Source organism: Erpetoichthys calabaricus, chromosome 5 (assembly GCF_900747795.2).
Source record: "Erpetoichthys calabaricus chromosome 5, fErpCal1.3, whole genome shotgun sequence".
NCBI lineage: Eukaryota > Metazoa > Chordata > Cladistia > Polypteriformes > Polypteridae > Erpetoichthys > Erpetoichthys calabaricus.
Window position 1 is genome coordinate 168,504,716 of NC_041398.2, and position 14,289 is coordinate 168,519,004.

A 14,289-nucleotide genomic window follows, 5' to 3' on the forward strand; every position below is an offset into this window, starting at 1 on the left:
TAAATACAGGATATACAAAGCAATAAATAGAATAAAATGCAATACCCCTGAGTAAATAATAACTTCAATACTAAAAGAAAAGCCTGAACAAATAACAAAATATGTGATATAACACACACACACAAATTATCCTGGGCATCCAGACAGAGAGGTAAACTGAAAGAAGGAGCAAAATATTAGTTTAAGTTAAAAGCCTTCGTGAAAAGATGAGTTTTAAATTGTTTTTAAAAAACTGAGTCAACTGATCTAATTAATTTTGGGAGGTCATTACAAAGTCTGGGTGCTATAGAGCTGAAGGCACTGTCACCTATAGAGTACAAGTTAGTATGGGGCACAACAAGATTGGCAGAATCAGAGGACATTAGTCGGCTAACAGGAACATAGTGATGCAGAAGGTCACTAATGTAGTCTGGTGTGAGGCCATTTAAAGCTTTGTATGTTGTTAATAGAATTTTATATTAGATCCTGTAAGACACAGGGAGCCAGTGAAGGCAAGCAGGAAGGGTGTTACATGCTCACTGTTGCTGGTTCATGAAAGGACTCTTGCAGCAGAGTTTTGAATTACCTGGTGCTGTGATATAAGATCATAAGTGGCAAATGCTAGTAGGGAGTAACAATAATCGAAGAGGTGATGTGACAAAAGCATGGACAAGTTTCTCAGCATTAGAAAACACAAGGAATGAGATAACACTGGATAGAGCAATTTAATTTTAAAGAGTTATACTCCATCCAGGCTGTAATTTCACAGAGGCAAGTTCTGAGCTGAGAAAGCTCTGATGAAGTTTCACTGTTAACATTGAAATAGAGTTGAGTATCATCTGTATAAAAATTATAACACAGTCCAAAACTATGAATAATATGGCCAAGAGGAAGCATATGTAGCTACAGAAGAGCAGGGGTTCCATTAATTTATTTGAAGTTAAGTAATTGGTGAGATGGGAGGCTACAATACGCTCAAGAACTTTTGACAGAAAAGGTAAGTGAGAAATAGGCAAAACATTGTTAAGATTGTTAGCATCAAGACCAGACTTTTTTAACTTTGTGGTTATAGAAGTAATTTAAAATGTATTTATCATTGTTGAAACAGTTGGGATTATGGCGTGAAGGCAGGATTTAATAAATGTGGAGGGGATTGGCTCCAGTACACAAGAAGTTGGTCTCATCTTGCAAAGCAGGTCATCAACAAATGCAAATGTGACTGGTGAAAATTTAGAAAAGGAGCTGGATGGAGTGGGAAGACAGAGAAAGATTTAAATGGATGATGGATTTGTGTTGGTTGAATTCTTTTGATTTTTAATTTTTTATGGAAAAGTGGAGGAATTTTTCACAAACTTCAGTAGAGGAGATAATTGGGCAAGATGCAGGTTGAAGTAGTTTAACTACAGAGAACAAAACACGCGGGTTATCATGGCCACTTTCTATTATTCTGCCATAATGCATGTTCTTGGCTGCAGTAAGTGCATGTCTGTAAGCCCTTTAATGGTCAGAGAAATCCCAGATGTGCACACTGAGGCCAATCTTATGTGACATTCTCTCAAGGTGTCGGCCAGCTACTTTCATAGACCATAATTCTGAGTTTTACCATGGACCTACATGCTTAATGGAAAACTCCTTATGTTTCAAAGGAGCTGCTTTATCTAATAATGAATGAAGGTCTGAGCTATAGTAGTCAACAAGTCTATCTAGTGTAGATGGAATAGGGGAAGTCAGAAAAAGATCAGAAATCAGTCCAGAAAGGATAGAGGGATGGATATTTTTAAGGTTACTGAAAGAAATTTGACGTTTAGAGGTAAGTGGAGGGAGAGGTAATGAGACAGTGAAAAGTACTGCTTTATGGTCAGAGAATCCAAAATCACTGCTATAAATGTTGCTGACAGGTAAGTCAGATGTGCAGATCAGGTCTAATATATCACTACCAAAGTGGGCAAGAAAATGTTGCACCAAGTCAATTCAGTCCAGCAAGGACAAGAATTCATTTCTAAATTTACACACAGGAATGTCAATATGGATGTTAAAATCAACAAGAAAACTAACTGTCTGGAACAGTGAACTTAAGTGGGTTATTCAGTCAGATGAGACGAGAAGAGACCCAATGTACTTTGGGGGATGAGTGAGAACAACAAGAAAGATAGAACCAAACTTCATTATTAGTTTAAGAGCCAGAAACTCAAAAGACAATGAGCAGTCAACTGGGATTCTTTTGTTGTTTAACTCAGACCTAGCAATTAACTGCAACACCTCCACTTTGTCTTGAGCTACAAGCATCTGTATATTAAACATATCCTGATGATGTTACCTCTGTAAGAGACTTAATTCATTGTACATTATACTTCTAAATGTGCACTCATTGGATGTCAGCTCTCTCAAGTACAAGAGCCCGCTCTGCAACTCAGAACTGAGTCAAACCGTTTTATTTAGTCATACTTACTAACACACCTGTCTGACTGAGTTGCTTAGGATGTCTAATATCCCTGGCTTGCTAAGATTATATAAATGAAGGTTAGGCCTGAAAACATCTGTGGTGTTACAGGAGCTTAAGGGTACATTTGGCACAAACATTGTGATGTCTTTCTTCAAAAATAAAGCAACATGACAACAACTTATTTGGAAGAACATCAAACACAGCATCACACTCTCTAAAATGAATCACAGTAGCCGACACATTCTTCTATCACACCTGTGTCACAGAGCATATAAATGCACAATACCAACTGGAAAGAAGTCTGAACAGATTCCCACAGCCTTAAAGATATGAAATCTGTAAATACAGGCAAAAATACATACGACAAAGAATAAAAATAAGAAGAAAATGCAAGCAATTTTAAATAGTAGCACTCACCAGAGACTCTGTCATCACAACTTCAATCTTCTTCTCAGCTTGGACTGTAAACTCAGCAAACAGACTCTTGATGACATACTCCCCAGGTTTGAGTTCTGGGTCAATGGTGATATTAGACATGATGGCACTCTTATCCCAGGCAGAGCTGTAGCCAGGAGGACCTCGACGTCTATTAATGTTGCTCACTGGAGCTGATGCTAAAAGAAAAATTATATTCTAATTGTACTCATTTCTCTAAATGCTTAAATTCACATCTGAAGATTTCACTATTCAGATCATTTATTTCTATAGAAAACAAATTTCAATAAATAACAAAAGTACATTTGTATTTCTTGTATATATAGTACTGAGAAATTACAGGAATAGTGAAAAAATATCAACCTTGAGAGTGATGAATCTTGACATTTTAAACCTCCTTGACTCCTAAAATTCCACATATAGAGAACGAATAGGAAATGTAAAAAAAAAAAAAATTTGACCGCAAGATTTTGATGAATCTTGACATTTTAGACCTTCCTGTGTCTGAAAATACCATTTTTGAAATTATGTCTGTCTGTGTGTAAACACAATAACTTGGAAAGTCAAGGGGAGCACACTCCCAATTTTTTTTTTTACAGCTAACCATTTAAGTACAATAATGTGAGCAGTAAGTTCAAAAGATTATTTCCTCAGGAATTAACGTGCCTATAGTAGCTTTCATAAAAGGGTTCTCTTATATGTGTTTCAGCACATTTTGTTGCAACATATTATTACTACAGCTTCCTCTCAAGGCCCCTTTACCAATATACCTATCCTCACCTCAACACCTTTGTTCTTTCTTAGCAATTTCAAAAGTTCCTTTACACATAATGCTTTTTTACACTAGCTGTATCTTTCATATTTTTAAAATGCAGAATATGAAAAAGATGCTAAAAAGTAATAATAAAGGATACTATTTGTATAAAAAAAATCAATGAATAAACTAATTCATTAAAAGTAACAAGTTGCAAATTAAGGAAAATGTACATATCTAAGTTTAAATGGCTACATGAACGAACACATCAAAACTGAAGACGCCACTCCAAATATTAAACAGTACAAGCCTTAGCCACTTAAAATGTTAATGTCTTACTATGATGCAGCATTCAAACAACAATTCAAATACATAAAGAAAAAGAGAGAAAGAGAGAGCACTGCAAGACTACAGATCTATTTATAAAATACTAATTTAATAATATTGAAGCTCAATTTTATGTCAATGTGTGCAATGGTCACATAACTTCATTTCGTTATGTCTGTGTCTAGTATACAACCCTCAAACACTGGCTGATCATACAAATGCCTCCAATTAAGGAAAAAAAATCAAAATCATAATAAATTAAAGCTTCTTTTGGTAAATTACAACACATGTCAGTGATGCAATTTGTAGCAGTCTTGATTGGTTTTGATATACATTTATGCAGTCTATGTAACACAGCCTAGGGGTGGGCGGTATGACCAAAATTCTATATCACTGTATTTTTCTAAATTATCCCGGTTTCACGGTATTTTTTTCCCCATACATGAGTGGATGTTAACCACATTTTCCACTGCAATTACTGGCTACGAATAACCTATTCCACTGTCAAGAGTATTGTACATTGTACAAAAAAAACATTTTAATGTGCACACAAGTATTAATACAGGTTTGCATTGCCCCATAAAGTGATAGTTTTCAAGGGGGTGGCACTAATGGAGAAGGTACCACATTGCATGACAGATGCAGTCAAAATATAGAACCTTTTTATTGAACAAATTTTGCAAAAACTTAAACTATAATTCTGACAACATATTTTCAACCATACAAAGAGGCATTTAGACTTAGTAAAATATCCAGAAGTGCTTGTCAAAAGTTGTATTGCACTGAATATGTCTTAGAAAAGGAATAAATAGTAAATATTTTTTGTAAACCAACTACACTTTCTGTTAATGTTAACAATCTCTGTCCACTGACACGTTAAAAATGACTTTTTAAACAACTTTATCATCATTAAACTGCATAATATTTAAACTAATAAATAATAACAATAAAATAAATAATAGTATTATTACTGATAGTTGCACTATTACTTCAAGACTTCAAGCCCAGGTGTATTACACAGTATTCACCAAATTAAAATAAAATAAAACAAGTGCAACTTGGTGATGACATCTTACCAACTGTACCATCATTTAGGCAAACTGCATTAATATGGACCTTGCTTCAAGCTAAGCTATATGCATAAATAATAAACCTGCAACTTGCATTTATAATGCTATTTGTGGTATAGCCCTACGGAATCGTATTAGGGCCACGGTGAAGAAAAAAACAATTCGGACACAGGGAAGAAAAAAACAAACTATATGTCGAGAATAAAGTCAACATTTCCACTTTATTCTCGCCGTTTATGTCGAGAATAAAATCAACATTTCCACTTTATTCTCGCCATTTATGTTGAGATTAAAGTCGACATTTCCACTTTATTCTCATAGTTTACTTCATAATTAAAGTAGAATGTCGTAAACTAAACTTCCTAAAATCAATGTTTAATTTACTAGATTTTGTCAAACCCCGTCATAAATTAATGCAGCACATTAAATGCTTTGTGTTAAGTGTTCCCGACCCAGTTGTTAATCACTACGCTTCTTAAACTCACTTCCTCCGCACTAAGAGGAGGCAGCGATCACCATACAGAATCCATTCACTTCATGATATTCCTGCTTTCTGAAAATTTAGAATGCTAAGATAAATACTTGATATCATTTTCATGATGAAATGCATTAAAGCAGGTATTACACATGCACGGTAGTGAGGCTGTAGTGCTGCTCCCTCGCAGTAAGGGGTCCCCAGGTGTATGTTCAGTGTAGAGAACTTTATGGCAGGTGTGACGAGGCTCCAAAAAACTGGATGTATGAATGGCTATCGCACAGGTTTAACTTAAATATTGTGTAAATGTTGGGTTTGTGATCTGGTGGTCGGAGACACGAACACAGAATTCATTGCATGTTCTTCTGAGCGGGCTATCTTTATTGCATGCATGCTGTCTCTATCTGACGTACCAAAACCCCAGTTCCTATCCTTCCTTTTTCTTTCACCACATAACCAATCACCACACGATAAACGTCTTTGTGAAATTAAAACTAGTTATAAACTTAGCCCACAGAGTGTTCAGAACTTTAAAAATATCTTCGTTATACATGTTTAATTATGCCATCCATTCAGAGTTGCGCCCATCTCTGAACGAGTCGCCAGCACATCGCAGGATGAATACAAGCAAAACATACACTAGCAGGGTCAATATAACATAACAAAACCCCACATCCTACATGACTTTGAAAGGAAACTGAAGCACGCTGAGTAAACCCACCAGAAAAACATGCAAATGCAAGGCAGGCACGCCGCCGTGCCGCCATATGATTAATGCATTCTTTAATGCATTTCACCATGAAAATTATATTAAGTATTTATCTTAGCATTCTAAATGTTCAGAGAACAGGAAGATCATGAAGTGAATGTATTCTGTGCGGCGATCGCTACGGCGCCTCCTCTTAGTGCAAGAAGAAGTCACTTTAAGAATCTCGGAGAACACTTAACACAAAGCATTTAATGTGCTATATAACTTATGATGGGGTTTGAGAAAATCTAGTAAATTAAATATTCATTTTACGATGAAGTTTAGTTTACGATGTTCTACTTTAATGACAAATTACGAGAATAAAGTCAACATGTCGACTTTATTCTCGTCATAAGCGTCAAGATTAAAGTGGAAATGTCGAGAATAAAGTCAACATGTCGTCACACTATTACACAGTACCCAGATACATTACACTGTATTGAAAACAAATAAAACAAGTACAACTTGGCTTGCAGTATTATCCAGTAGTATAGAAACAGTATTTACACATCTGACCTTTTAAAACTAAAGTATCTCCAGGCGACGGACATGACTCCTTTTTTCGGCAAAAGTTCTTCTGTGTCATCATGTTCAACTTTATCGTCGGCTTCAGTTTCGGAATGTTCTCTGTCCATTTTCACTGCGCAATACCTACGCTACCGCTACCTATTTGGTGGTGTAGCAGTGAAAAAGAGCCCCCGCGCAACAAATCTGTGTTTAGCGGTGTAGCAGTGAAAAAGGTCCCCACTTGAACAGTTTCCCGCTGCACCACGTTCCGAACATCGTTTAGGCAATTTAAACCGGTGTTGCGGTATAAGAAAAATCCATATCATAAAAAAAATAAAAAACGGTTTTCGGTATGAACCGGTATATACCGCCCAGCACTAACACAGCCTATATAATCTTAGCAGTTCCAAAAAAGCTGTACGGAGTGGTTGTAAATTCAAGCAGCCACGATATTTGTGAATAATATAGGTATGTACACCACTGATTTCACAAATTGGAGGATGAAACAAAGAAAAATATCCAATCAAGTATTGGTTTTGGAAGAATCTTGTCTCCATACTTACATAAATTGTCCAAAAAAAAAAGAAGTATTATGCCACAGATGGTTGATCACATAGCACTTACTATGGACCTCCATTACCATTTGCCCCTACTCTGCACTGCACCATGCCACACTTCACTGGGAAATGCTGGAAGTGGACAATAGACCACTCCAGCTGTTCCGAACTGTAAACATACTTGAAGCTATTTCTCAGTTAGATGGACCTTTTTCTCCAAGTACTCAGTTTCAGGTTACTTTTACATTAACAGTTGAGAGGCCCCCACCTCCTCAATGCTGAATGGTTAAAGCTGGGGAGAAAATAGGTAAATGGTATTTTACAAAAGGTAAGGGTCAAGTGCTCTCCGTCGAGCAACTCTGAATGTCATTCGCTATATTCATCATAGATGCAAACCATGGTGTGGGTATTTCCACATTACTTACTCCAAACAAGGAACTCTGAATTTAGAGTGTATCACAGATAGTAAATACACAGAATAAAACAATTTTTTTTTTCTTTTAAAACCCATTGTCTATTTTCATAAAAATGTTTTCAATGAAGAAACAATAAAACAGACTTCAGCTTACAAGTCTGCAGGTGGAAAAAAAGTTCAGTGTGTTAAGAGGAGTGTGCAATTAAATTAACCTCCTAGAAAAGGGAACTAGGAGTCAGATCCTTGTCATTGGCAAAGAAGAATTTGTCGGCAACTCTTCAATTATAAATTAATTAGGGCTGCATATCAGCACTGATGTCTTGATTGGATTCTGAATCACAATGTCCCATTTCAATAATGATTTCTTCTTGTCTGAATTAGCATGCACTGATATATTTGAAGTAGCTTTTACTGGTTTTTTTTTTTTTAGAAATTACTGCATAGAAAACATTATATTGATGTGACAAATTTCAGTATCACCTTATTTGAAGGGTATCTACATAGTAGCTGGAAAGACATTTAAGAAGAAAAAAAGTGCCTTTTCACAGTACTGTAGTCATTCAAAATTCACCATAGTTTAAGAACATATGTCCACACATATTATGGGGGGCTCCTTGTTTTAATGCAATACAATGACATCTATTTTATAAAACATCTATATAATCTATATATATAATTCACTAAGCCAGAAGACAAGTAGCCGACCATGGAAAGCACGCCGGAAGGGGCGTGGATTCACTAAACCGCCGACAAGTAAGACGCCAATGGCGCACGCAGGAAGGAGCCATAGCTCCAACTCTTAGACCATTGGATACGACGAAAAAAATCACAGTCACGCCCACCAACTTGGACGCGACGCCTCGAAAAACATGCCGTCATTTCTGTTTGTCTGTGCCACAGTCCACTTGCAGCTCTGAGCCACGTTGACTTTTCATTAGTCAACCTCAGTGGAATCTTGGTTCACACAGAGGCAGCGCCAGAGAGAGAGACAGAGGCACACACAGGCAGCGACAGAGGCACACACAGAGGCAGCGCCAGAGAGACAGAGGCGCACACACACACACACACACACACACACACACACAGAGGCAACGGCAGAGAGAGACAGAGGCATACACAGGCAGCGCGAGAGAGAGAGAGACGCGCACACACACAGAGGCAACGCCAGAGAGAGAGACAAGCGCACACACAGGCAGTACGCGAGAGAGAGCCACGCGCACACACACAGAGGCAGTGCGAGAGAGAGCCGTGCACACACACAGAGGCAGCGCCACAGAGAGACAGAGGCACACACAGGCAGTGCAAGAGAGAACCGCGCAATCCTTTAAAACTGAAGTTAAAACACAATGAAGGAAGCAGTCTTTAAAAACCAATAAGCCCTGTGCCTCTTTTTCATTAGCGTCTCACCTGCTTCAGGCCCTGCAACAGTCAAGACACTCTCTCTGCTGCTGACCTTCTCTGTGCCTGACTCCACTACTGTCAGTCGCCTGATTAAAAATGGCCTTTTGAAGGTGAGCTATGGACCCGCTATACCACAGGAACACATTGCCTTCGAGCCTGCTCTCGCTCACTCTTAACGTACCGGCTTTCTCTCTCTCTCCTCTCACTTGCTCGCTCACACACTGCACAGGGGAGAAATGCCCGAAGCACGAGTCTACCCTGAAACCGTTTCAGCCACACTTCCACGCCCCTCGCTACACTGTGAGTGCGATGATTATTTATTTAAAAATGGGCTTTTGAAGGAGAGCTGTGGACCCGCTATACCACAGGATCACCTGTGACATCGCCTTCACATTGTTTTCCTTTTATTTATGATCCTGTTGAGCAGATCAGACACCCAGGCAAACAACACTGAATAATCAATAGCTGCAACTACTTGCCCGCCCCCACTCCTCACCCGAGTCGGTTTTGTCTCTGTTCAGCAGTGTTTGCAAAACTCGGTCCTGGTGAACCCCTGTGGCTGCAGGGTTTTGTTCCAACCAGATTCCTAATCATTAATGCCGGTGAAACTCATCCGGGATAAGTCGGTTTTTCAAACGCAGCCGTGTAGCAGATTAGTCTAGCAGGATGTAATAATCCGGGATGAATGCGCGCCCTCGCGCCGAGTGAAAAGCCAATATATATTGAGTCTACAAAACATGATCAGCAAGTCTTTGATAGGCTGCAACAAAATGATGAAAGAACGGGCGCATTTTTTTCACACAAGCTGAGTGGGTGGGTGTTAGTTAGTTAATTAGCAACTCGAAGGATTTCAAGATATAATATACACAAGAGGTAACACTGCAAAAGCGGCCCAAACCAGAAAAGACAGCTGGCAAAAAGTGGCTGACAAATTAAACGCGTGTGCATTGTATTTACTGAAAGCAGCGTTACGGATTTTCCAAATGTTCATTTTTTTCCCTCTGCTTAAAAAACATTGAAAAAGTGGCGCGGATTGGTTTGCAGTGTGTAAAACAGTTTGTTTGTCGCGGATAATTTGCTATCCACACAGGGAGGAACCGGGAAGCGAACCCACAATCTTCCACTGTCTCCTTACTGCAAAGCAGCCGTACTACTACAGCGCCACAAGGCAGTTAAAGAATGCACCGGGCCACATGTTCATTTTTTCCCCTGTGCTTAAAAGACTTTAAAAAACTGTTACTCAACTGTGACTCCGGAACAACTCAGTACGCGAAAAGCAGCCAGAATCGCAAACAACAAAACTCTACGTGACTCAGAGGTAGTGATGGGCCGCTCGATACTAAGGTTTCGACACTGTGTCGAGCTTTCGAAGCACTGCAGATTTTAATACTTGATCGAATAATGACATCTGTGATTTAAGGATTTCACATTTTCTTTCTCAAATGTGCTTACCTATATCATGGCAAAGTACAGGGATAAACCTTTATTTTCTGTCTACTCCGTTTTAATTAAGACAGACTAAAGAAAACATTTAAGGCTATTAAATGTGATCTGAAGAAAAGATCAGGGTTAATTATAATACTAATAACAGGAGCGATTATAATGATACAGTGCAAAAGTAAAAACTAATTGAAAGAGCCGGGAATGCATGAGGTGAGGCGTCTTATTTTGTTTAACTCTTGCTATCGTATAGTGCATTCTGCCTGTCGGCGTTAGTTATATTTATATTTTTTAGACATCAGACACTAGAAGCTGCTGACGAACCTTTCTCTTCATTGTCAGTCTGTAGCTACGAAAAAATAAAAGCAATACGACTTTTAACAGACGTCATTGAAGTGTATCATAAGTTTCTGTAACGTTAATGAAAATGGCCAGGAGGTGTCACGAGAGAGGTTAGTGTCAAATGCTTCGAAGCTTTGATACGATTTCCGACACAATTGCTTCAAACGTGTTGATGCTTTGCGAGGCTTCACCCCGCCCATCACTACTCACAGGTTACTGAACGAGAAATCAGCAGACTAGCATGATGGATGGGGCGTAATGGGCGTCCTTCCCCTCTCCTCCGGATTTTTCAAATGTTAATTTTTTCCCTGTGCTTAAAAATCATTAAAAAAGCGGCCTGATTATGCGGCGTATGGTACGCCGCGGGTTGGCTAGTAACTGATAACGCTGCTATTATGGAGCTACTTCAAGGTCACTTTTGTACCACATGCTGTGCTGAAAATTCCAACAAAGCCCACTTGGTTTGCCAGCTGACGCGTGTTGCAGACTTTTTACATACAAGCAGTACAGCTAGCCTTGTGCTTAAAGAATAGCAAAGTTTATTGGGCTTGCCAACATGCAAACTTGTGATTGATGCAGTCACGCAATGGAACAGCCCACTGGAAATGCTAGAAAGGTTTTTGGAACAACAGCAAGTCATTTCAGCAGCTCTGTAAATTGGCAGCAAGGTTGCTCCCAGTGTGACGGGCATGCAGTACGCTTCTCTGCAACACATCCGCCACAGGTGCCCAGTGGTTTTTAAAGTGTGATTGTCACGTAGGATGTTCAGCAGTCCACACATAGATAGATAGATAGATAGATAGATAGATAGATAGATAGATAGATAGATAGATAGATAGATAGATAGATAGATAGATAGATAGATAGATAGATAGATAGATAGATAGATAGATAGATAGATAGATAGATAGATAGATAGATAGATAGATAGATAGATAGATACTTTATTAATCTCATATATACAGCATACTGATACAAAAAAACAATATTAAAAGAGTAATAAAAATGCAAGTAAAAACAGACAATAACTTTGAATACTGTTAACGTTTAACCCCCAACCCCAATCCGAGTGGAACTGAAGAGTCGCATAGTTTGAGAGAGGAACAATCTCCTCAGTCTGTCAGTGGAGCAGGACAGTGACAGCAGTCTGTTGCTGATTTATGTGTCAAAGACCCTGATTTCAGTTAGAGAACAAAACATTTTATGTGATATAGTAAAGTGCTTTTTTCATAGAAGGCCTTAACAGGCACAAGAGCGACATCTATACACATGAAGATGAACAAAAAATCTACACATAATAATTGAGCAGGATACAGATTCACAAGATCAACTGTGAATAAATTATTCAATAGTGATTTTTCAAATTTATGATTAAGTCTGAAAGTATATCATCGTAAAATGCTGAATGTGAGAACTGCAGTTATCCAATAACCAAACAAGCTTCATCAACTCTCCTGTCATTTGTCACACTTATGTTCTCATTAAAGATATAAGAAATGCAAGGTGTACTATTTCTGTATCTAAGATGAATAAGCAAGTTATGAAATTTAGTTTAATCTCTCATCTAATCTCCAAAGTTTAAACTACAACATGCAAGTCTGACAAATACCAAGGTTCCAAAGGAGGAGAAGAAAACAATTTAAAAATTAAACAAACAGCATTCCCACAAAAAAAACAACAACACACACCTACACCCACACACATACCTCCACCATGTTTATTTACAACAGAAAATGTTGATGACCTCAGCCAAATCCCTATCAATCTTTATATTTTTCTATAGATTTTTTTTTTTAAATCTCTCACTGACATACCAAATAAAAAAACACCCAGCCCATCCATACATACACTAAAAAGAAGTACAAAAAAGTGTCCTTTATTTTACATTGTCAAGTGCATGTGACATTTCAGTCTTGTTTGGAGATGGGAGATGAATGAAATACATAAATATAACATTCCTCCTGCCACTGCTGATTAACAATGCTTCAGTATTATAACACATACCTGTTACAAAATAAAAAAATATATATATACTATTTCTGGGAAATGAAAAGCTATATATGGCTAAAACTCTTTACCTAAATACATACTCTTTTCCCAGTTCTCTAGCAGCATGACCAGTGAACACCCTTTTTGATGTTTGGTCCTGGAGAATCACCTAAAAATGCACAACTTTGTTTACTTAAAGTTCTAGAAAAGCAACAAGAAATATTGTTTTATTCATGCACTGTGGATCAGACAAGGGAAGATTCACCTAAACTTCATTTGTAGTGGTTACTCCACGTCGGACAAATTAGTATAAAAATGCTCCTCAAATTAATGGAATTGTGACATAATATTGGCTTATTATCTCACCCATAATATCAAATGACTACCGCTGTAACTAGGTCAGTAAGAAAGGCCTATTTTTGTGGCTAGATTGTACTTAGAGTGACATGATACAAGCATAATTTGTTTAGGTTTCTTTTTATTTTCAAAATCAGGGTAAATCTTTGGACTGTGTTATACATGCATCCAGCAACCACACATTTTTCCTAAAATTAACATCACATATTCACATTGACAAAATGAATTGGGAAAGTAAGATGTCATACATGGCAAACTCCTGTGATACATAAACATAACAGAAATCACTAATTGGTGAAGCAGGAAGGATATAAGTCAGGAATACAACTATGAAGTGCCTTGAGAAAAAATATAAGCCAGGGATTTATATAAGAAATAATGACACCCAGAGTCATTGTGTGTGTATGCATTAAACAATTATTGCCAAAAGAAAGTAATTCACGTAAAATCTGTCAGCTGGAATAGCTATCCGGTTTCTCCAGCTTAGATAGAATATTACAGATATCCAGTGTAATTATATAAGTAACGCTCTCTATAACTGTAAAACGGAACATAAAAGAATTTAACTAAACCAGACAGTACCCACTATTCCTTGGAAAACTACAATTACAAATGTACTTCCTGAAAATTTAATATAAAGTCTTCAGTAGCCAATAAGAGATTTTGATTTTCATTTGCCAATACATGTTGAGCATCCCTCATCTGAAATGCCTGGGATCCAAATTATTTCAGAATTGCAATATTATTTTTCATGTATCATCTTCCTAAAACACCCAACCTCAATTACTACAGTCAGGGAGTCTGCAAATGGAACTGTGAGAAAACAAAAAGGTAATATAGATATTATCCACAATACAGTACAATCCCTCTTACACGGCCACCTCGGGACTGGACCCATAGCCGGCTGCCGTTTTGGCTGGTTAATCCGATGCATACCTATTTTCATGTAGAAAAATATTTGGAAGGTATGTACTGCACCTCTTCAACGTTCCTGAAGAAACCATATCCACAAGTCTTCATCCAGGATTTCGCACACAGGTTTTTTTTCTT

At 37.8% G+C, this 14,289-nt stretch overlaps 1 protein-coding gene across 7 annotated transcripts in view; it reads right to left on the bottom strand.

Annotated features, from left to right (window-relative positions):
- fryl (furry homolog, like) overlaps positions 1 to 14,289 on the bottom strand; it is a 621,684-nt gene that overhangs the window by 391,105 nt on the left and 216,290 nt on the right. For all 7 annotated transcript variants that reach the window (XM_051927632.1, XM_051927631.1, XM_051927630.1 and 4 more), the window contains one exon: positions 2,840 to 3,036. In XM_051927632.1, the coding sequence (XP_051783592.1) occupies positions 2,840 to 2,959 (120 nt within the window). In that variant the 5' untranslated portion in view covers positions 2,960 to 3,036. Of the gene's footprint in view, positions 1 to 2,839; positions 3,037 to 14,289 lie in introns of those variants that run through there.